Source organism: Terrapene carolina, unplaced genomic scaffold, assembly GCF_002925995.2.
Source record: "Terrapene carolina triunguis isolate 2854851 unplaced genomic scaffold, T_m_triunguis-2.0 Scaffold84, whole genome shotgun sequence".
In the NCBI taxonomy this organism is placed as follows: Eukaryota; Metazoa; Chordata; order Testudines; family Emydidae; genus Terrapene; species Terrapene triunguis.
In genome coordinates this window covers 22,759,297-22,782,611 of record NW_020664435.1, presented here as the reverse complement: position 1 = coordinate 22,782,611, position 23,315 = coordinate 22,759,297, and the positions used below count along the sequence as shown (strand labels likewise).

Below are 23,315 nucleotides of genomic sequence, written 5' to 3'. Positions count from 1 at the left end.
GTTCTTATGTTCTTATATAGGGCCTTTCCCACTCTGCAGCAGTAGAAACTATTTATGATTCTGAGGGAGTATTTCCTCCTAGGTAACAACAACATAGTCCCAGAGTGGGCATTACGTTGTGCTTATTATCTGTCCTATGGACAAATTCTTTGGCAACCAGACAGAGAAATGATGTGAAGGGACATGGTAGGCAGGTTATTCCCTAGCTGCCTGCAGTTGTTTGTTTGGTAGAGTGTGGTTTTCTGTTTGTTTTTTAAATGACCTACACACCCTAAAGACAGAGCTTTTCATGACAAACCGCTCTGTGCCTGTCAGCCTAAAGTTAGGAGGAAAGGGTCTATCATGCCAAGAACCTCCTCTTTTACACACACACACACACACACACACACACTTCTGTTCCAGGAAAGGCCTCCTCTCCCCCCGCAGACTTTTCAACAACTGGGAGGCTCCCCATGTCATTCTGCTACAGTTAGGGCAGGATCAGCCTCCTCTGCCAAAGAGATGGGTGGGAGAGGTGCCCATTTCCTACTCCCAACTAATAACAAGAAAAAGGAAGGAGAGGTTACTCACCTTGTGCAGTTCTTTGAGATGGGTATATTATGGGTGCTCTGCTTGTGGCGCGCATGTGCCCCATGCATCTTCGATTGGAGATTTTAAGCAGCAGTTCTTGTTCAGCCTGTGCATGCACCCTCACTATCCTCATGCCCCTTATCAAAAATATATAGGGCTGCGATAGATGAACTGGCCTCAGTTCCTTCTCCACCACTCAAACCCATAGAGAGGAGACACCAAAGCAGAGGGAAAGGAGGATGGGTAGTGAAACCCCCCTTAGGGACACCCCTCGGAAAACTTCAGTTACTGCACACAGTGAGTAACCGCTCCTTCATGCTCCACTTGAGGTGACTTCCAAGCATTACCTTCTGAAGGAGGTGGGAGCTTCAGAACCAGGTCTAGAACTGTTTGCATAACTGTAGAACCAAAGGTAGCATCTGCTCTAGAGGCATACACTAAAACATTGTGTTTTGAGAAGGTATGATCTGAAGCCCAAATAGCAGCTTTGCAGATTTCTGGGCTAGGAACATCTTTCATTGGGGCAACAGATATGGACTGAGATCTGGTAGAATGAGTTATGACCCTAGGAGGACACAGCACATTAGCAGCTGCCTAGCAGCAGAAATGCAGCCGGAAATCCAATTAGAAAGTTTCTGGGTGAACCCTTTAACTTTGTCCACAAAAAGCCTTGGAGAATCTTGAAAAGGTTTAGTTCTGTCCTATTAATAGGACATCTAAGGTGTAAAGGGCAGCATTCCCTAATGATATTTAGGGTGGAAAACTGGCAGATGAATTGTCTAATTTACACAAAAGTCCAAGACGACTTTGGGTGAGAACTGTGGGAGTCTGATCACAGAGAGACCTTACCCTAGAAGCCAAAATAAGAGAGATCCACTATCAAATTCAACTAATTCACCAACTCTTCAAGCAGAGGTAACTGTCACTAAAAAGGTGGTTTTCATGAAAAGGTTTTAAAGGGTGCAGGTAACTAACAACTCAAAGAGAAGTTTCATCTAAGAATTAAGAACTAAGTTCAAGTCCCAACTTGGAGTAGGCTCTTTGACATTCAGGAATAGGTTGGATAACACTTTGATGAATCTGAAAGTTACAGGGTGAACAAATACCAAGAAACCTTCCACAAGAGAATGAAATACTGCAATGGCCCCTAGGTGAACTTTAATGGAACTCAAAAGAGATCTCTTTCCTTTAGAGTGAAAAGGTATTCTTAGAATCTCCAAGAGCGTCATGTCAACAGGAAAAAGGTGATGGTGAGTGTACCAGTGGCAAAATCTTTTCCATTCCTGAAGGTATGTTTTTCTGGTGGATTTCTTTCTATTGTTCAACAGGACTTCTTGAACCTCTCTGGAACAGGAGAGTTCTAACCCCATGAGCCATCCAAATACCATCTTCTGAGTCAGAGTGGACTGGGGTGACAAACATTCCCCAAATCCTTAGCGGGAAGAATAGGCATCATTGGGAGATAGGTGGAAAAACCACATCTGTCTCAGCCAGGTTAGTGATCAAGATTACAGTGGCTTTGTCCAGTCTAATTTTTTTTAGAACCCTGAGGATTTGAGGCATTGGAGGAAAGTTATATAGGACACCAAGAAAGGAGAAACGTGTCCCACAGGGGACAGTGACCAAGACTTCCCCCTCAAGCAGAATTTCACACATTTCCAGTTGACAGTAACAGGGAAAAGGTCTATGTTCAGAAAACCCCAGGTAAGGAATATCTGCCTGAGATGGAACTGTCAAGTTCCCACGCATGATCTTGGGGGGTGAAGTGTCTGCTGAGATCTTTGGGTATAGTGTTTTGGAGGCCAGACAAACCAACTGCTAAGATAAGGATTCACTGGGCTCTGTATTAGTTCCATCACTGACGCTTTATGAACAGAGGGAAGAGAATCTTTTCAATTTATGTAGTACATACTGGGCCAACTAACTTTTGTAAACACAATGAGTGTGATAGAGAGTCCAACAGGGAGGACTCAATACTGATATAGGGTCCTGACCTATGACAAAGCGTAGGAATATCTTGTGAGAGGGATTTACCACAACAAGAAAGTACATGTCTTGAAGGTTGAGGGTCACGATATAGTCTCCCAGATCCAGGGATGCAATAACAGCTGTGAGTATTACCATCTTGAATTTATGTACCTTGATAAAGTAATTCAACATCCTGAGATCTTGAATTGGCCCTTGTTTTTGGCAACCAGAAAGTATTGCAGTAAAATCAGCTTCCTCTGTACTGAGTGGGAACTGGTTCCACAGTTTCTAAGCAGAGGAGGGACAGAACCTCTTGACTCTTGAGATGGTTCCCGCAAAAGGATGGGGAAGGAGGGTGGTAGGAATGGATGGAATAGCCTGATGTTATAATCTCCAAGATTTGACCTCCAACCTCCATCTGTTGGAGGTCAAATGTTCCCATGAGCTGTGGAAATGGGAGAGACAATCCCCAAAAGGTAGAAGGGGCAGAGTGGTACAGCACTGGATCTGGGTAGCAGTGGTGTTTGTGTCCATCAACTGAGGTATCAAAATTAACACTTTGCAGATTATGGCTGCTGCATCAATCCAGGTGCAGTGGTTGATAACTTTCCCCTTTTGATTCTGGGTTTCTGGCACCATATTGTAGGTGGGAAACTGGGCTAGGAGAGATCTCTGAGCTTTCTGAGACCAATTAAATCTCCTCTTATTTGCAGATGTATATATGTCCAGTGAGCGAAGAGTCACCCTAGAGTCCTTCAGAGAATGTAAGGAGTCATCAGTGGATTTGCCAAATAATTTAAGACCACCAAAGGGAGGTCTTTTATAGTGCTCTGGATTTTATGTGGAAATCCTGAAGATTACAGCCATGAGGCTCAGCGCATGACTACAGCTGTGGAGATGGAGCAGGCTGCTGTCAACAGCACTGAGAAAAGCTTGAAAAGTTGTCCTTGCAAGAAGCTGTACCTCTATAACGAGGGCCTGAAATCATTCCCTGTGCTCTTCTGGGAGGTGTTCAATAAAGGAATAAAATTTTGAATAGATAATTTGGTTATACTCTACTAGAATTGCAGGATGGCAGACAAGTAACTGTTGCAACCATGAAGATACAAGTGCTTTGGTCATTATCATGCGAGTTAGTCTTGGAAAGGTGTTATCTACATCCACAACTAGGAAGCTAGAGGTAGACTGGGAACATAAAAATTCTGAACCCCTAGCAGGAACACAGTACTTTTTGTCTGCCCTCTTAGCTGTTGGGAGGGCAGTGCCAGGGGTCTGCCACATTGTCTTGTCAGGTTCTAACAATACTTCATTTACAGGAATGGCTACCTGTGCTGAAGGTGGTGTGTGAAGAATATCCTGCAATTTGTGTTGAGTTTCTTGGACTTCTTTTAATGGGATCTGAAGAGTGTCTACCGCTCTTTTGATCAAATCCTGAAATTGTTAAATCATCTGCTGTATATGGAGGTGGCATAACAACTTCATTCGGGGATGATGAAATATTCCTCTGTGGCATAGCTTCTACATCAGCTCTCCATTCTTGTTCCTCACACATCACCTTCTGCAGTGGAGACTGCTGAGAGGAAATGGAGGGAATCAAACACTGCTGACCCTCAGATTCCCTGACAGTGCTGAGAACCCTGGAGAACTGTTGGCAGTAAACAGCCAATGGTCCCAATGTAGCCACTGGGGAGGACCATAAGAGAATGGGGGAGGCATCCAGGACTGATTGTAACAATGAGCAGAGCAGGTTGAGTGCACCCTAGCTCTGAAGTGTCCCTCAAAGGAGCAGATTCAGATGAAGGTGGTCTACATAGATAATAATAAGACCACTGAACAGAAATCAGAGTCTGAAGAACTCTCATCTGCATAGTCTAATGGAGGAACAGGCAGAGGAGAAGTGATGGTTTGTCTCTCCATATGCCTGGGTATAGGGGAATCAGGCATTTCTATCAATAGATGAGGTACCAGAGGTCTGAATGAGCTCAGTAAAGGATACTCAGGTACAAAAAAAAGTCCTGCAGTGCCAGATGCAGTGGTGCCATGTCTGCGGCCTACTAGGCTCCCACAATGAGGTCTGTGGTACCAACAAAGGTGTGAGAGGTTCCAACAACTGCTAGATGGTCGGTCAAGGTGCCAAAGATGCAATCAGTGCAGCTGGAGGTACCAACTTCTTCAAAGTGTGGAGTCCCTGGAGTTTTTAGCAGATCAGTCATGTTTCAATGGTACCGAACTCTTTGGTATGGATCGTCAGGAACTGTGTGATTTAGATGAGCTCGAGGACTTTGTTTTAGCGTTCTCGGTACTGAGGTGCTTGAACCATCCATGGAAGCCTTTGAGGAGCTTGAGGTCTCTTGTGCAGCAGATCTTAGAGGTATCCTCTTCTTGAAGAGATTTAGTACTCCTCTTGGTAAAAGTCTTTCCCACACCACTTGCAGATCTCTCAGAGGCAGAGGAGGCACTATGGTCACTTGGAAGCCACTGTACTGAGGGGGGAAAGAGAGGAGGTCCAAGGGAGCACTCCGTCTTAAAGTTGAATCTCCCTGTCACTACTGAAGCAACTCTTAAAACTAATGTAGATTTTGCACTTTGAAGGCACTTGTGTATCCTGGAGGCAGCAGAGAGAGCGTGAACTGGGAAGGACTCCGGACAAGTGAGGTAACATTTGAAGCCTGGGGACTTAAGCATGCCGCCAAAACAAAACAGTCTTCTAACAGTAGAGAAGGGTGGACATGGGAGGCAAAAACCTCCGTCAATGGAAAAACTAACCCCCAAAGAAACAAAATATGAACTAAATAAAAGACTAAAGACTTAATTATAAAATAAAATAAAACTATAAGAGTAACAAATAAGCAGGTATCTGTGAGCACTACGAATGTGAGCACTTCTCTAGCCAGGACACTCGAGAAGGAATCAAGCGCAGTTCATCTGTCATATGAGGCATGAGAATAGATAGGGAGCATGAACGGATCGAATGAGCACCGCTGCTGAAAATCTCTGATAGAAGGCACCTGGGGCGCCTGTGCACCTCAAATGGAGCACCCACAGGGACACTACTCAAAGAAGAAGAAAAAAGCCTCATATTAGGCCTGACCCAGGACCCTCTACCGTCTTCAGGACATGCAGGGGAGCTACAGGCTTTAACAACTGCCAGTTCAAGTGCAAAATAAACTGGTGTATAATAGACTGGGGAGCACAGGAGGAAGGGAATCTTGCTTCTGTGAGCTTTGCTCCCTCAAAGGCACATCCACAATTCACCACTACACCACCATTTTTAAATAGGTGGGCTTGCTGCAAAGCCTGTATCTTCCAGCCCTCTGTTGTATGCATGGCTTGGAAAGCTACAGATACTTTTTAATGCACAGTACAAATATGGTACAAATAAAAGTGAGTCGTTAATATATAATATACATAATGTATATTTTATTCACAGAGAATGAGCTAGAGTTACTCCTGGTTCTACAACAATTTCTACACCATAAGCCTTGTCAGAAGGCTCTCAAGAAGGAAAGTCTTCCTGAGACAAGGCTGTAATAGTGGAATATGTCTGCAAGCTCCTTTGCAAAAGGCTCTGAGGTCTTAGTGCAGGTGAAAGTGGGCAGCACTGACAAGAAACAGTGCATACATTTTTTCCAATAGTTCCTGGTAAAGTCTCCAGGAAGGAATTGAATCTTCTCCCTCTGGTGGTACATTTAAGAGATAGCAGTGATAGAAATAGCACCTATTGTCTCTTAGGGTGAACACACCCCTCTGACAAGAAGACTCATGGCAATCGCACGTGTGAGAGTCAATGAATTTAGCCCTGTATATGGAAATGGTACACAATCCATGTATGCCTCATTCTTTTAAAACCTCAGTTGATAGTTGTGACCTCACAGTCATGAATTGCACATTTAATGTTGAAATAAAAAGCACAATTTATCTTCGTTCTAATTAAAGAAAAGGGCAGAATCTTATAAAATCATAAATTGTTGGGTATCATCCTCAAGCATTTTTGCATTTCAATCTAAGAAGTACCACTCAGAATACCATGGACCCCAAACAATTCGCAACAAATTTGGCAAGACATATTATAATGAATTGCGTGAATTCCAAATCCAGTTCTTGTTCTACATATGTAGGGCTCAAACAACAGATGACAATAACATGTTAGACATCACAAGAGGAGGCATTTCACACAAAGAGGTTGAACTCAGACTAAAGCACTTGATTTCACATTTAACCAAAAAAGGGTAAAATACTTATCTTTTAAATTCTCTGTGGTAATAGCATAATACATTAGAGGCATGGGGATATGAGTGAATCTCATTCACAAGGAAATGTCCTTATAATTCAATTGTAGCTTTGTCACGCTTGGGTTGTATAGTATTTACCTCACTGAGAAGATCAATTCTGTATTTTACAGGTGTTCAGTGTCTGTTTCATGAGTGTAGGTGTAATGGGTTAAGACTGAAAGGGGTAATTTTAAAAAGAAACGTGATTTGCTTTCAGATTACTTGTGATACAAATAAATATAGGTTATAAGTAAGGCTATGATTTAGTCACGGAAGTCACGGATTCCGTGACTTCCAGCGACCTCCGGGACTGCAGCCTGCAGCGGTTGGAATCTGCGGGGGTTCCCCGCCGCCTGCGGGGGCAGGGAGCTGTGGGATTCCACTGCCACCTCTGGCGGCCCAGGGAGCTCCAAGCCACCACAGGCATTGGGGATACCCTGCTGCTTCCGGCCGCCGTGGTTGGCGGTGGCACCCCACAGCTCCCAGCTGCCACAGGCGTTGGGGGTACCTTACAGCTTACGGCTGCCACAGGCAGCAGCGGTACCCCCAAGCTCCTGGCCACTGCAGACCCCTGGAGCTGTGGGCAGTGGGGGTCCCACAGCTCCCGGCCCCAGCGGGTGGACCCCTGAAGCTTCCGGGGTACCCCGCAGCCCCTAGCTGCTGCAGGCAGCGGGGGCCCCACAGCTCCTAGCTGCTCTGCAGCTGCCCCGCTGCAGGTGGTGTGGGGACCCACCTATCCCCATTTTGCCACAGATATTTTTAGTAAAAGTCAAGGACAAGTCACAGCTTCCATGAATTTTTCTTTATTGCCCGTGACCTGTCCGTGACTTTCACTAAAAATATCCGTGACAAAATCTTAGCCTTAGTTATAAGGCATTTCTTCCTGTTGAATTTCTCTCTTACTATAGAAAAGCAAAGCAGATCCTTTCTGAGCCGCAACAAAACAGCAGCTGTGGTGCAATTGTGACATCTAGTGGCAATCAAGAGGAGAGGAGAGCAAATGTAAAATATTCAGCTCCAAAATCCCTCGGCTTTTGTATGCAGTGGTGGTGTAGACATGTCAGTCCCAGGGAATTAGAGAGAGAAAGTGCGTGAGGTAATATCTTTTATTGGACCAGATTCTGTTGGTGAAAGAGACAAACTCTTGAGCTTACACAGAGCTCTTCCTCAGGTTTGGGAAACTTAATCAGAGTGCCACAGCTAAAAACAAAAAGGAACAGATTATTTAGCATAAGTAGTTAACACTTATTTCAAGGGACCACTCAGAGTGAAATGGCCCATCACACAGGGAGAAAAGGATGGGTGGGAGAGGAAGCAGCTGGAGTGTGGGGGGTTGGTTAGTGGGTTACAGATTGTTATAATAAGCCATAAAACCAGTATCTCTAGTCAGTCCATGATTTTTAGTGTCTAGAAGAGTTAGGCATTTATAAAAAGAACAGGAGTACTTGTGGCACCTTAGAGACTAACAAATTTATTATAGCATAAGCTTTAGTGGGCTACAACCCACTTCTTCGGATACATTTATGCTTCCAGGCTCATCTTTTGAAAGTGTTGTGCAGGTTTCCTTTGAGAATGAGGACTGATCAGTCAGTTATAGAGTGATCCCTTTGTGAAAAGTGTTCACCCATAGGTGACTGGTTGTTTGTCTTTTATCATTTTCCTGTGAGTTCATCAGAGAGCATAGTGGTTGTCTAGTTTCACCTACATAGTTGTTATTGGGGCATTTAGTGCACCGGACGAGGTACACCACATGTTGTGATAGGCAAGTGTAGGACATATGGATCTTGAAAGGTGTGTTTTGGAGGGGTGTTGATCATTGTAGCAGTGGAAATATGTTTGCATCTGCTGTTTTGGCAGGGTCTGGTGCCACTTTGAGTGGGTGTGTCCTGGTCTGTAGGGAGCTTGCTCCAGATGATGAGTTTGCAGAGGCTAGGGGTTGTTTGAAGGCCAGAAGAGAGGGGTCAGCTGTGTTGCTGTAGCTGTGTCAACTCCAGGATATTAGACAGACAAGATGGGTGAGGTCATATCTTTTATTGGACCAACTTCTGTTGGTGAGAGAGGCCAGCTAGAAGAGTTCTGTGCAGCTCGAAAGTTTGTGTCTCACCAACAGAAGTTGGTTAAATTAAATTATATTACCTCACCCACTTTGTATCTCTAGGCTTTTGAAAGTAAATCTAGTGCATGTGAAAGTTGTTACCCTATTGGCCTTCCTTTTGTGGGCCTATCCATAGAAATGACAGTAACCCCCTGCCCACAAAAGAAAAGGCACCAAACACAAATGGGTATAAACTGACTGGGTGACAAATCAAAAGTGAAGTCATGGGGATGTGAACAAAGGTATAATAAAAACGTGGTAGTACGGGAGAGCAACCAGAGTATTCCAGACAATGCCCACTTCTCCACACAGAGTTCCAAGGAGTAACTGGACACCACCCAATGGAATTCTGCCCAGATGTCTGAAGAAATGAGGGCAAGAATAATTGTCTCAAAATTACACAGAATCTCTCTGTGACTGACCTTCCTTCTTCTGGAATTATATATAGCAAATGGGAACACAAGAAGGTGGTTAATGAGGAGGTACCTGAACTTGGTGGGGACTTGGATGGGTCAACAGGTGGGGAGGAAGAGGGGGAGAAATACAGCCAGAAACTCAGAAGGGAGTACTGGAGGAGAAGAACGGGGGCTTCAGCCTGGCACTTGGGAAGTAAGTGTGTGTTACAGGGTCCTACTCTCACTGCAGAAAGGGTAGGTATCAGGGTACTCTTGTTCTGTGAAGGAATCACCAACTAACTGCCCAGAAGGTTGCAGAACAAGGCTGGAGTGGAGGCACCCCCACAGCAGAATCTCCATGAGAGACTGTCAGGGCCCAAGATACAGGCCCTGCTTTTGGCACAGCAATGGCCCACCCCTCAGTCACAGGCGAGAAGCCAGAAAGAAACCAGCATCAAATGATCAGGACAAATGAAACACAAAAGTGTAGGGCTGGTAGTGGGATTAAATGGTTACCCACATTGTGCAAGTGGAGGATACTAATCAGAGAACCTCAGATGACACCCATTGCTCAGAGAAAAGATCACAGTAGACATAGCTCAGTGGAACTCTGCCAAGATATGGAAATGGAGGAGTGAAGGAAAATGGCCCTACAGGCCCAGAAAGTCTCCCAGTGCTTGAGCTTCTAGATGGAAAACTTGGCCAAGGCCAGGAAGACGTTCTGGAGACACAATCCACTCTACGCAGTCCTGAGTTGTGATTAAGCCACACTGTCTGGACCTGTGAATTTAGCAATTTGTTGTCCCATCTAAAGTATCTCTCATGTAAGGGGCTTCCACCACTCCACTGTGGAGAATACTCCAAATCCTAATTGATCTTAATGGCCAGGAAGCTGAAAATGACATCACAAATCACTGGCAGATCTAAGAACAGAACCCATGGCCAATGACTACATTCCCCACCTTTGATTTCTTATAGCTTTTCATACACTGTCTACCAAATCAAAGGAAAAAGAGTCTTGTGGCTAATATTAAGTGCAGGCTAGGGTCAGGACTACAATATAAACTTCCATTAGTATAACTACCTCACTCAGGGGTGTGAAAAATCCAGACCTGAGTAACGCAGTTATCCTGACCTAAGCCACGGTGTAGACATTGCTATGTCGACAGGAGGGCTTCTCCCATTGACAGTTACCGCCTCTTGAAGAGGTGGATTAATTATGGAAACGGGAGAAGCTCTCCCATCAGCATAGTAGCATCTTCACTGAAGTGATACAGTCGCGCTGCTGCAGCATTTTAAGTTTAGACCTGCCCAAGGCACCAGGAGATATGGATTCTTTAAACAGCCCTGCAACAGACTTCCTTTTGACCTTGGACAAATCACTTAAGCCATCTGTGCTTCAGAATCCCTATTTGTAAGAGAGGGATGAACATGCTTTGCTACCTCATGGTGCTGTTGTCAGGCTTAATTTATTAGTGTTTTTAAAGCACTTTGAAATCCTCATATGGAAAGCACTATATAAAATAGGTGCAAACTATTATAATGGTGGTAGTAGCAGCAACCATTAGAATTAAGACTGTATTGTGGTTTCCATTCTAACTCCCTTTTTTTTAAATCACTCAAAACATCCTGAATTTTCATTTAGTCAGAACCAGAGCTACTTTACTGTAACATCTCCACGGGAAGCAATTTAAGCAAATGTTACTGAATAGTTATTATTGGTGTTTAATGGGAACAGTTTTAGTAGATATGATGCTTGATGGATGCATTCAGCCAGTGCTAAAGGGTTAACTGGTGATTAACCAGATATAATATTCTAAGATCTGGCCTTTTAATACATAAATTACAAAACAATATTTGTAATACACAACATTCAGATCTTGCTTTAGATTTTCAAAGCATTGTATAAAACAAAAGATAATTAATTAGCAATTAAAATTTAATTGCATTGTGTTATAATTGTTTGTTCAGCATGCTGATTGCCTTGGCAAGAGGCGTCATACAAATACAATTACTGGTCTCCATTTTGCAGCTGCTCCACAGGCACAACTCCCATTTATTTCCATGAAAGTTTTGCCTGCAGTGCAACTGCAGAATCAGGCACTAAGAAAGAAAGAACAAAGGGATAAAGCAAATAAAGGGGAAAAAAACAGAGAGAAGATCATTTTTTAATTCTTGTAATTTATGTAATATAGTTCCTTGTTTCATTTTAACTATTTTCAGATGGCTATTCCCTTAAGTGGGACAGCCATATAGTCAATAAGAAAGACTAATTAAAGGATTGTTAGTGATTTAATATCTTAAATAGTTTTTATGTTAGTATTTTAGTTTTCTTTTAAGGGATATACACATTATAGGTGTAACACAGAGGTGATAAATGTATCAGGGCAGATCCTCAGTTGATATAAATTGTCATAGTTCCATTGAAGTCAATAGAACTGTGACCAAATATACCAACTGAGGATCTGTCTCACTAATTGACATATATATGTTTTATACAAAATGAGAAAGATTATCTCAGCAAGAGGTAAAACCCCTGTAGACAGTCAAAAATGAACCAAGCAACCCCACACCCCCACCCCTATTTGTTCTAATATTAAGCAATTAAAAGACATTAGGAGCTTATTGAGGGATGAGGGGGGAAGGTTAAAAGCTGACTCGATCACGGTTTAAAAGTATCTACAAAGGAAGACAATATCTGACAGAAGAGGACTTTTTAACCTAGCAGGAAAAGGCATAACTAAATCCAATGGTTGGAAGTTGAAGGTACACACATTCATAGTGGAAATAAGGCACTTATTTTTTAACACTGAGAGTAATTAACCATTGGAACAACTTACTACGGGATCGGGTGGATTCTCATTCACTTGTAATCTTTAAATCAAAACTGGATGTCTCTCTAAAAGATATGGACTAGTTCAACCACACATTATTGATCTTGGTGGAGGACTTACAGGGTGAAACGGTGTCTTTGTTATGATGATCAAAATGGTCCTTTCTGGCCTTAAAATCAATGAATTAAGACAATCAATACACCATTTTCTTTCAGATGATGTCAGAGCCGGGGATAGTGGAAATGCACTGAGAAGCCTCCAACAATTTCTTTCAGGCCAGTCCCAGAGACAAGTGCTTACATGTGGAGTTCTATTAAGCTCACTGCTCTCCCAACTTTTATACAACTTAATTGTGGAGCCATTGGTATACATGAGACATATTAGACTCAAAAGTAAACAATACTCAGGTCCTAAGTTCCCTGTAAGCTGCGCGGCCATGCAGCACCCAATTTAGTTCTGCACAGGAGCTCAGGGAACCCGCCCAGGGACCTGTCATGGCCGGGGGAGGGACGTCCCTCCTCTGGGCTCAACCTAACACAGCCCCCAACATGCCACAGCCGGGGTGGCCCCCCGGCCCCAACTATGTTGTGGCCCAGACCTGCCAAAGCCAGGGCGGCCCGGATCCAAACCCAGGCGGCCCGGCCCGGATCTGAACCCGTGGTCGGGGGCAGCCTGACCCAGACCCAGCCACAGCTGGGGTGGCCTGGCCAGAAACAGGAAGGCCTGGCCCGGAATCAACTGCAGCTGGGGCAGCGCGGCCCTGCCACAGGGAGTCCCTCCCCAAAACCAGCCCTGGCCCAGACCTGTCTCGGCCAGGGCACCCCTCCCTGTACCCAACCCCAGCCTGGACCTGCGGGGGATGGGGGAGGGGCGCCTCTCCCGTGGCCCCAGCCCTGGAGCTGCTGCAGCGGGGAGAGGCACCTCTCCCCCCAAGCCCAGGTGCTGCTGTGAGGAGAGAGAGCTGGGGGGAGTCCTCTCTCCCTACCATAGCCCCTGAGCACCCTCCTGCACCCCAAACCCCTCATCCCCAGCCCCACCCCAGAGCCCATACCTCCAGCCGGAGCCCTTCCCCGCTCCCAACCTTCTGCCCCAGTCCTGAGCCCCTCATCCCCAGACCGCCCCCCTGCTGAGCCTCACACCCCTACAAACCCAGAACTCCCCCACCCAAACCCCTACTCCCCTGCATCCGGCCCTCCCTGCTGAGCCCCACCTCTCCTGCATATGGACCCCTGCTGAGCCCCTCCCCCCTGTATCTGGACCCCCACCCCTTCACCCAGACCCCCTGCTGAGCCCAACCTCCCTGCACCTGGACAAACACACCCCGCCCCCCCTTGCCAACCCTATCGCCTGCATCTGGACCTCTACCCCTGTACCCAGACCACCTCCTGTTGAGTCTCCCGTAATCGAAACCCTATCCCCACAAGCCCCACCCCCTACGTGTTTGGATCAAACCGACTAGACCCCCATACTTGGACCCCCAACCCACTGAGCCCCAACCAGTTACACCCAGATCCCCACCCCACCAAACTCCTCTCCCTCAGACACCCCCGCTGAGCCTCCCACACCCAGACCTCTCCTGCTGAACCCCAACCACTTTCACCTGGACCCCTCAGCAGAATCCCATTCCCCCTCCACCCAGAACCCCTAACAAACTCCTGTGCATCCAGATCTCCCACACACCTGGACCCCCCTCACTGAGCCGCCCGTACCCAGATTGCCCCACACAGAACCCTATCAACCCAGACCTGGATTGCCACACACACTAAGACCTTCCACACTTGGATCCTGCCAGGCTGAGTCTGCCTGTCCACACCTGGTGCACCTGGCACAGAGGGACAGGACCCTGGGATGTTTCTGGGGCAGGCCCAGGCCTTGCTCTGTGTCAGGGTTCAGTGCAGCCTCACTGCCAAGTCCATGTCCCGGGAGTGAGAGGGCTGCAGGGTGATCTCCCACCTCCATGCAGCCAGTGTCCTGTGCTCCCCACTGCCATCCTGGAGCCTGCACATTTATTGACAAATAAATTTTGCAGAATTTTAAAATATTGTGCGCAGATTCCAAATTTTTATTTTTTTTGGGCACAGAACTCCCCCAGGAGTATTATGTAGTGTCACATAATATTATGCAGAGTCTTTATCAAATAGAAATATTTCTCATACCATTCCCACAATTATGTCATCTATCATTCTGTCATCTATCTTATGTTTTCTTTGTAAATTATTCTGGAGGACAGGGATAAAACAGTTTCATATTACTTTACTTTTCAGTATCCAAAAATATATCTAGATTTGACCATTCAAGATATACACAAATTGTAAACCTAACAGTAAAGGCAAAATAACTTTTTGTTGGTTCAATGGAAAATGTGAAATGTTGACTTTCCTCTAGAAACAGCTGTATGATTCCATTGGACCAACAGGCCTCTAAAAAAAAGAAAAAAGAAAAAAAATGGGGGGCAGTGTTAGAGCCTTTCACCATTCCTGTGGTAATTTTACACTACTTTTCCTGGTAGACTAATAATGCAGCTTGTGTAGTCCCCCAAGTTGGTGGCCTATCCATCCATGAACAATAATATAGTGTAAAGCACTATAGTTTCCAATAGCCACCTATACTAGTATTCAAGAAATAAAACTTTATGGAGACCCCTCAATATTGTTTTGTTAAGTGATCAAAAATAAACTTCACATAAGTTATATAAGTGTTTGTTCAGAACTGTGTATTTAAATTTCTCCCACATAAATCCAAATATTCCTGGATAGACAAAACACTCATGCACATCCACACTGAGAAATACTTCAGAATGCTAGGGAATTTTGATTGCTGGAGTGGCTTAGGAAAATATTAATGATCAATTTTTTCCTTAAAAGAAATATTCAAAAGGAGAAATGTTTAAATAAGTTACGACAATCTATAAGTCATTTGTTTAATCTAATTTAGTATTTTCCAGGCCTATGTTCAGTATGTACACCACTGGAATATTTCAGCTTCTGCCTTCAATATTCTCACGCAATAATGTTATAGAGAAGTAGTTACATTAATCAATAGATGGAATAAGGCAGATTCAAATTCTAAATGAGTGAAGTTTACCCACTGAAAACTATAGTGTCTTACTACCCCCCAAAATAGCCATTCCATATCGCAATAAAAACTAGGGAAAAGCAGCATATAGACGTTCTATATCCATTATATGAGAGGCAGCATTGCTTACTGTTCAGTTCAGCTAAACATGAGCTCCTAGTCTGATGCTGGGGCCAAAAGGAATAATACAGTCCTTGGATGCATAAGCAGGGGAATCTTGAGTAGGAGTAGAGAGATTATTTTACCTCTGTATTTGGTACTGATGTGACCTCTCCTGGAATACTGTGGCCAGTTCAGGTGTTCATAATTCAAGAAGAATGTTGAAAAATTGGAGAGGGCTCTGAGAAGAGCCATGATAATGATTACAGTATTAGAAAAGTATGATAGTGATAGACTCAAGGAGCTCAATCTATACACCTTACCATAGGGTATGTCTACACTGCAAAAAAACACCTACGGCAGTGAGTCTCAGAACCCAGGTCTACACACTGGGGCTCACAGTACGGTGCTAAAAATAGCAACCTAGACATTCCCACTCAGGCTAGAGTTCCAGATCTGAAACCTAGCAAGAGGGGTGGGTCTCAGAACCCAAGCTTCAGCCTGAGCAGGAACATCTGCACTGCTATTTTTAACACCGCAGCACAAGACCTGCAAACCCAAGTCTATAGACCTGAGCTCTGAGACTCACTGCCGGAAGTGTTTTAGTTTTTTGTTGGTCCCCCCCCCCCCAGCATAAAGATACCCAGAGAGAAGCTTAAAGGGTGACTTGATTACAGTCTTTACGTACTTACTTGGGGAACAAATATTTAATAAATGGGCTCTTCAATCTAGCAGAGGAAGGTATAACACAATCTAATGGCTGAAAGTTGAAGCTAGACATATTCAGACTGGAAATCAAAGGTAAATTTTTAACAGTGAGGGTTATTAACCACTGAAAAAAATTACCAATGATCATGGTGGATCCTACATTACTAACAACTTTTAAATCAAGACTGGATGTTTTCCTAAAGGATCTGCTCCAGGAACTGTTTGGGGGAGCTGTATGGCCTGTGCTATACAGGAGGTCAGACTAGATAGTTACAATGGTCCCTTCTGGACTTGGAATCTATGAATCTATCTAACTATGAATCTAAGAATATGAGTCAGGAAAAAGGGCAACCCATTTCTGACAGTGATTTCTTCTGTGATATTAGCCAAGTAACTTAATCTTTCTGTGCCTCAGTTCCACATATATAAAAAGAAGAAAATAATATTTACCAAGGAATACCTCCCTCACAGGCTTAATCAATTGATATTTGTGAATAAATTTGAGATCCTGTGATAAAAAGTCTTATATAACTATTATATTGTTATACATTTAGCAATATAAATGCTCAACTTAACCGACCTTCATAACAATATCATATAACTGATTGCATAATTGCAATACTCTGGGCTTGATTTGGGGTGGAGGGACTTCTTTAATAGCTCCATTTAAGTGTCTGTAAAGTTCTACAGAAAATTTTCAATACAAATATTTTTATATCAAAATCACACACCTGAGATATATGCTGAGAGGTGCCCAAAGTTAGCTCAAGTGCAAGAAGGCAGATGGCATTGGCAATTTGCCAACAATACAACCGCTGCATCTAACTGATATAAAATTAATAATATTACAGCTGTTTTCATCCTTAATATGAAACTGTGGCCTTCAGTGATAATAGGTCTCATTATGTAATTCTCCATCCTGGGATCAACTGCTCCCCCTGAAGGTGATGGCAGGTTGCAAATATATTAGTTTTGGGGAGACATCTGACCCACAAGTTACCCTTTGGACATTGCTAGATTAATGCTCACATTCTCTAATCCAAGGAGCACCAGGAGTGGGATTGTCGTCATTCCGCCCTGGATCCATTCCTCCAGAGATACTGTGCCATCATGGTCATAATCAATTTCTTCCATCATTTCATGAAGGATCTGTAGATTTTTTTAAAAAAAACTATAAATTGGATATTCTAAAATAATAAAAATATGCATTAACCCTGAGCCACCCACTTTGTGAAGGAAAAGCCTTAAACTTTAGTGGAGGGCATATATTTCAGATTTATGACCATAGTGCTATGTTGTCCTCATTGGAAAAAGATTAGGAAAGGGCTGAATGGCAGCCCCAGAAAGAAGTAACAACTATTATTATTTTTACTACTCAATATATGTATTAATATCACAGATATTCATGGGACATTACAGAATGTTTTCCAGAATTAATTGCATCAATGATCTGACAAAATACTTACTGGACTGAGTTCAGTGACATCCCATTCAAGATATTCTGCAACATGCATCATTTGAGTGATGATATTTTCTAGTTCCTAGACAGGAAAAAAGAACAAAGATATTTTAATGCAATATCAGACTGGCTGATTTTCTTACAATTCAGATATATAGTTTATAATTGTTTTAATATAGACTAACAGTGTATTTGGATGCACCATCTCTATGGATGAAAATATTAAATGTATATTTTAACAAAACAACAATTTAAACCTCAAACCATTTAATACATCAAAGTATCTAGTAAAAAATAGTCAATCAGCAGTTATATGCTATATATTTGAATATCAATATCATTACTAGTATAAGTTAAAATCAGAAATAAATATCCATTGGGGACTCCATTAAGCAGAATAAAAGGGTTACTTTTAATTATTTTAAGAAGGGAATATTTTAGGGTGAGGTTTTTGTGTGTGTGTGTTTGACCTTGGTGAAAGGAAATCATTCAGAGAAAAAGAAAAACCTGAACTCACATTTTATAGGTGCTTTGGTCAGGTATAACTTATGCTCATCACGTAACTGGGATGACTTGTGCTATTGGAAGCGAGACTAGTAAGGATTTGCTCTCACTGAACCATGTTCTTTCAAATTTGCGGTGTTATCTCCACCGTGCTGATTTCAGTTCAACAAAATGTCATTAATTTAAATCCATGGGTTTGGTTCAACAAGGTATGAACCCCACAAGATTTGCTTGAGTGTTTCAGGATCACAGGAACTTACTGTATGCAAATGGTATTTTAATATTTTTAGGTAATGTATATTATGCAGATATGGATATGTTTTAATGCAATTGTAAGTTTGGTACACTTACCATTTAGATATTTGTACAAACCTGGGGGCAAATCCTCAACTACTGTACACTGAAGTCAATGGAGCTATGACAGTTTACACCAGCTAAGAATCTGCCCCTTTGCTCTAGGGTCAGCACTCAAGCCCAGTATAAATTGCATCCATAAGAAAAGCATGCATGTCGGGTGGGGAGGGCACATTCAGCCCTTCTTCACTTCTGCTCTCAAAATGAGTGCAAGCGAATATATACAATTATTACAATTATTTCTATGGGGCCTTTATTTTCAGAGGTGCTGAGGACTCAACTCCAATTGCAGTCCAAGTTGCCAGTACTTCAGAAAATGGCCATAATGTGTAAGGCTCAACAGAAATGGCATTTTTTTGCAACATTATTCAAACCGCCAGAGTTCCTATAACCGCCTCCCTCGCCACCGCCACCACCACAACCATTTTCTATACATGCAGCCAACAAGTAATGTCAGCAAGGGCACACAGGGTTTCAAGAAACACACACTTGAAGATACTATGCTTCCTGACCTCAGATTCCTCCTGGAATGCATCTATGGACTGTGAATTCCTGGGTTTTAGGGGATCTAGGAATAAGGTACAAAAGTTGTACCATGCTTACCCTCCTTTTTTCTTTCTTATGAACAAGAGACAACATGAATTTGGCCACACAATTTTTGGAACAAACTCTCAAACACTGGCATCAAAGTTGCACCTGCAAAATACATACACACAAAATCAGTAGTTGTGCATGCAACTGGATGCATGCTTGGATGCACAACTGCTCACATACACACACAATGGGAGCTACTCATGGTGATTTTACAGGCACACTTTAGACGTCAATGTTTGAAAGAGTTCCCGTCAATATTTTTCTGCAGTTATTTATGTTTTCTGCAGAACCCAACCTTTCATTTTTAAAAAAAGTCTGTTGTTTCTAACCCTTTCTAGTATAGATATTGTATTAATGTACACTACTTAGTGAAGGCTCTCTAATCCTCTCTCCAGCCTTTTTTTTTTCTCTGTGCTTGAAAAAGCTTACAAGAACAAGGCAGAAGAAATACTGTGGAGAAACAAGGACACTTTATTCCTGAATAATCTTACTTTTGCTTAGTCCTTAAAATGTGGACTTTAAAATTTAATTTTTACATTCCAAAAACTCTTCACGTTGTCATAATTCATATTTTTATTAACATCCAAGAGTGCTTTAATAATCCTTTATGAAGGGTGATGTTTTAATCAGGGATTGAATTTCTTCTGATTAAATTTAAAGATCAACTGTATATTATGTTCTGACCTGTATATTAGCATTGGGCACCATGTCTTCCCTCCTTTGAATTGCCACTGATCCTTACTTAATTCAATGAAAGGCATATTTAAATTGGTTCTGTCTTCTGAATTGTGCTAACATGGTGTTTGCCCACTGAAAAATGTCTGTTCGTACCACTGGGTCAAATCCACTCCAGCACATAAAGTCTGAGTAGGGGTAAGTGAAGGAGAGGGGAGTGTAACACAGTTGGGAGATGAAATCTAGCCCTACAGCCACTGTTACAGCCTGTGAATAGAAATAAGAAAATAGAACCTCTTCACACTCATTCTACAGGGTGCTAGAAGCTTCAAGAACCTAATCTATGATCCTACCTTCCATCCCTTACGCATTACTTGGCTGATATTTGTTAAAACCCCCTGTTGCCTGGTCCTAAAACACTATCAGTACCAATTTAAGGGTATGTCCCCTTACTTTATTTCCTCCTATATGCCAAAATCTCTCTTTTCCTGCCCCCCCTTTTTCAGGGAGGGGGGAGGGAGAGGAAGCAAAAGACAAAGATGCCTGCCCTATCCCCATTTCCAATAATTTGCTAATCTTTGTTCCTTCCCAATACCTGAAAACAGAGCCAGTGCTAGTCCCCCCACAACATACAATACTAAAACAGGCAAGTTCTTATAATAAAAAGTGAGCAGTGGGTCCCCTTGAGCTGTTCAGGGCTCTAAGCAACTGCTTCGTCTGCTTATGACTAGCGCCGGCTCTGCCCACAAGCCACACACTTCTTGAACATCTCTCTGATGACTTTCTCTGATGTTCTCTGAATTGTATAATCAGGCACTATTCCTAAACGTCTCCTTTAACAATGTATCCTCATTCCTGGCCTCTCTGAACATGCTGGCCTTTCCCCTTCATCTTCTGCTGTTACCTTCTCCCAAAAAGTTGAGCCTCACCTTTCTTCCATCTCAATGCAACCCTACAAATAGCTCTTTCATGTACAGCTCCCAATAAGTACAAAGGGGTTTTGGGAGCTGAGTTAAGTTGCCTCCTGCAGTAAAATGTTACAACTAAAAATCAGAAGAATGATTTCACATTGGGAGATTCAACATTTGACCATCTCTATAGTTGAAGGGGAAGTGGATATGCTCAGCAGAAGGACAAATTGTTAGGAGTAGCCTCAAAATATCCTGGATGACAAATATTTTTATTATACACAGTTATTACTTCTGTTTATTCAGTGTGCGTTCTGCATGGATTCATACAAATACACTGTTACAGTTCATGCTAGTATAATATGTCAATAGAAATAAAATTACCGAACTGTCCAAGTACCCATTTCCATCTGTGTCATACAAGCGAAACATAACTAAAAACAAAAAAAAAGGACAATTAAATTAGAAAAAAATGTAAGATGTACATCATTTTCCTTTAACTCCAGAGCAAGACAGAGAATTAATGTCTGACTTGAAACTGGGATCCTGATTATATCTATAGAAAACAGGATACCAGTTAGAAAATTTGCTGGCCTCCTCTTGCACTCTCACTGTGCTTTTAGTCCACTATGATGATAGCGGCTCTACAAATGCTTACTCATTAGCTAATTGCACCATTGGAAATTATTGAAATTAGTTTTCAGGTCAGCTGAATGCAACAGTAAATATACTTTCCATACCTGCAAAGTAAAATACTCCCTGGTTTCACTGAGTTCACAATATTGGTATATAATTAGGGCTCTACCATATTCACGGACGTGAAAAGTGCGTCATGGACTGTGAAATCTGGTCTCCCGCATGAAATTTGGTCTTTTGTGTACTTTTACCCTATCCTGCAGAGCTGGGTGTCTGGAGAGTGGCGGCTGCTGGCCAGACGCCCAGCTCTGAAGGCAGCGCTGCCACCAGCAACAGTGCAGAAATAAAGGTGGCAATACTGCTGCCAGCATACCAAGCAGCCTCTGAGCTGCTTCTGGTGGGGCTGCAGCCTTCAGAGCTGGGCACCTGGCCAACAGCCGCAACTCTCCCCCACATACAATAGCTTTGCAACCCCTTTTTTGGTGGGGGCCCCCAGTTTGAGAAATGCTGATGCTTAAGGACTTTACATGTTTATATTTTGCTGTTTTAAAAATACATATTCATGGTTGTTAAAACACCGTGAAATTTAAGATTTAAATATCTGAAACCATGAAATTCAAGATTTTTACAATGCTATGACAGTGAAATTTACAAAAATGGATGATGAATTTAGTAGGGCCCTATATATAAAATAGAGCAATTGGGCACAATTCTGCTCCTTTTGAAGTCAATTGTAATGCCCTCTTAGGCTATGTCTAAACTGCACACCTTACAGCGGCAAAGCTGTGCCGCGACAGCAGTGTCGCTCTAAGGTATACAGTGTAGCCGCTCTTCGTCGGCAGGAGAGCTCTCTCCCGCTGACAAAATAAAACCACCCCCAACGAGCAGCAATCACTATGTCTCCCACCGACAAAGCACTGTCCACACCGGTGCTTTTCATCACGAAAACTTTTGTTGGTCGGGGTGTGGTTTTTTTCACACACCTGACAGACTAAAGTTTTACCAATGAAAGTGCAGTGTAAACATAGCTTTAAAGCATCTCACTAGTCTCATTGCCTGAAATTTTGCTTACATATCTGGGCCCAATTCAAGAGCTCATTTCTATTCAGCACTTGATTACATGCTTAATTTTAAGTATGCACATAAGCTAGTTCTGCTACAGAAAACAGAATGAACTTAAGCATGCACAAAAGTGCTTTCCTGAATTGGTGCTCGAGGGCAATTCCATTCTGCCCCATAGGTCGTACTTAATGCACAGTGTTTGGCCCCTTGTGAGTGTAAGTATCTTAAAGGCAGCATCTCACATATTCTTCTCTGTAACTAATGGAATAGTGAGTGTAAAGACATTGTATACCATAAACCTCTTAAAAGGTACAGTGCCTATTCATAAAAGTGTCTGTCTTTATTGTCTCACCCCTTGAGCAGCCACTTGTATTACATTTGAGGAAACTGATTTACTTATGACAACTTTCAGAATCTCCCAAACTGAGAGACTCATCAGATAATGTTTAAATTAAAGAAAAATAGATCTTCTTAAAAGTTCTCAGTTCAAGTTAAGAAAACTGTTTCACCATCCCTCTTCCCTTCCCAGAATGGATTTCATACTAAGTCCTGCAGTATCTAGCAGTGCCATCAGCTGGGGAGTTTTATACAACACCGAAGTTGAACACATGGTGCTAGAGTAAAATGCAATAAATCATGAACATATATATCTCTGTATAAGACAAAGATAACTATTGATATACAAGCATCTATAAATAGCTATTGGGATTTTGGTATGTATTATAATGTTAGCAATTTTAAATAATGTAGATTAAATCAGGCCCATGCATGATTTAAATCCCACTTAGGTCCTCAAATTAGTATTTAAGTATCCTCTGCACAGGGATGAATTAAACTGATTAACACAAACATTCAATATGAATCTGTAAAGCTTCAATTCTTTAGTCAGTATTATATTCCTTTCTGATCCGCCACACAATTTTGGATAACACTTTATATTAAAATTCCATTTATAAATAGTTTATAAAGGGTTAATAAATGATTAATAGGTGTTTTAAGCATATGACAGATATGATTAATAGCATTAAAGATGGCTTTAGGGACATCAGTAGAAGGTGTTATAAATAGTTGTAAGCCATGGTTATAAGCAACCTATTGACCTGTTGGA

The 23,315-nt window shown here is 42.5% G+C and overlaps 1 protein-coding gene across 4 annotated transcripts in view; it reads right to left on the bottom strand.

Moving 5' to 3' along the window:
* The window catches only part of DGKB (diacylglycerol kinase beta), a 463,387-nt gene that overhangs the window by 344,061 nt on the left and 96,011 nt on the right, over window positions 1-23,315 (bottom strand). For all 4 annotated transcript variants that reach the window (XM_024209048.1, XM_024209050.1, XM_024209049.1 and 1 more), the window contains 3 exons: window positions 20,894-20,943; window positions 17,482-17,556; window positions 17,045-17,164 (listed from right to left, as the gene is read on the bottom strand). In XM_024209048.1, the coding sequence (XP_024064816.1) occupies window positions 17,045-17,164; window positions 17,482-17,556; window positions 20,894-20,943 (245 nt within the window). The remainder of the gene's footprint in view (window positions 1-17,044; window positions 17,165-17,481; window positions 17,557-20,893; window positions 20,944-23,315) is intronic.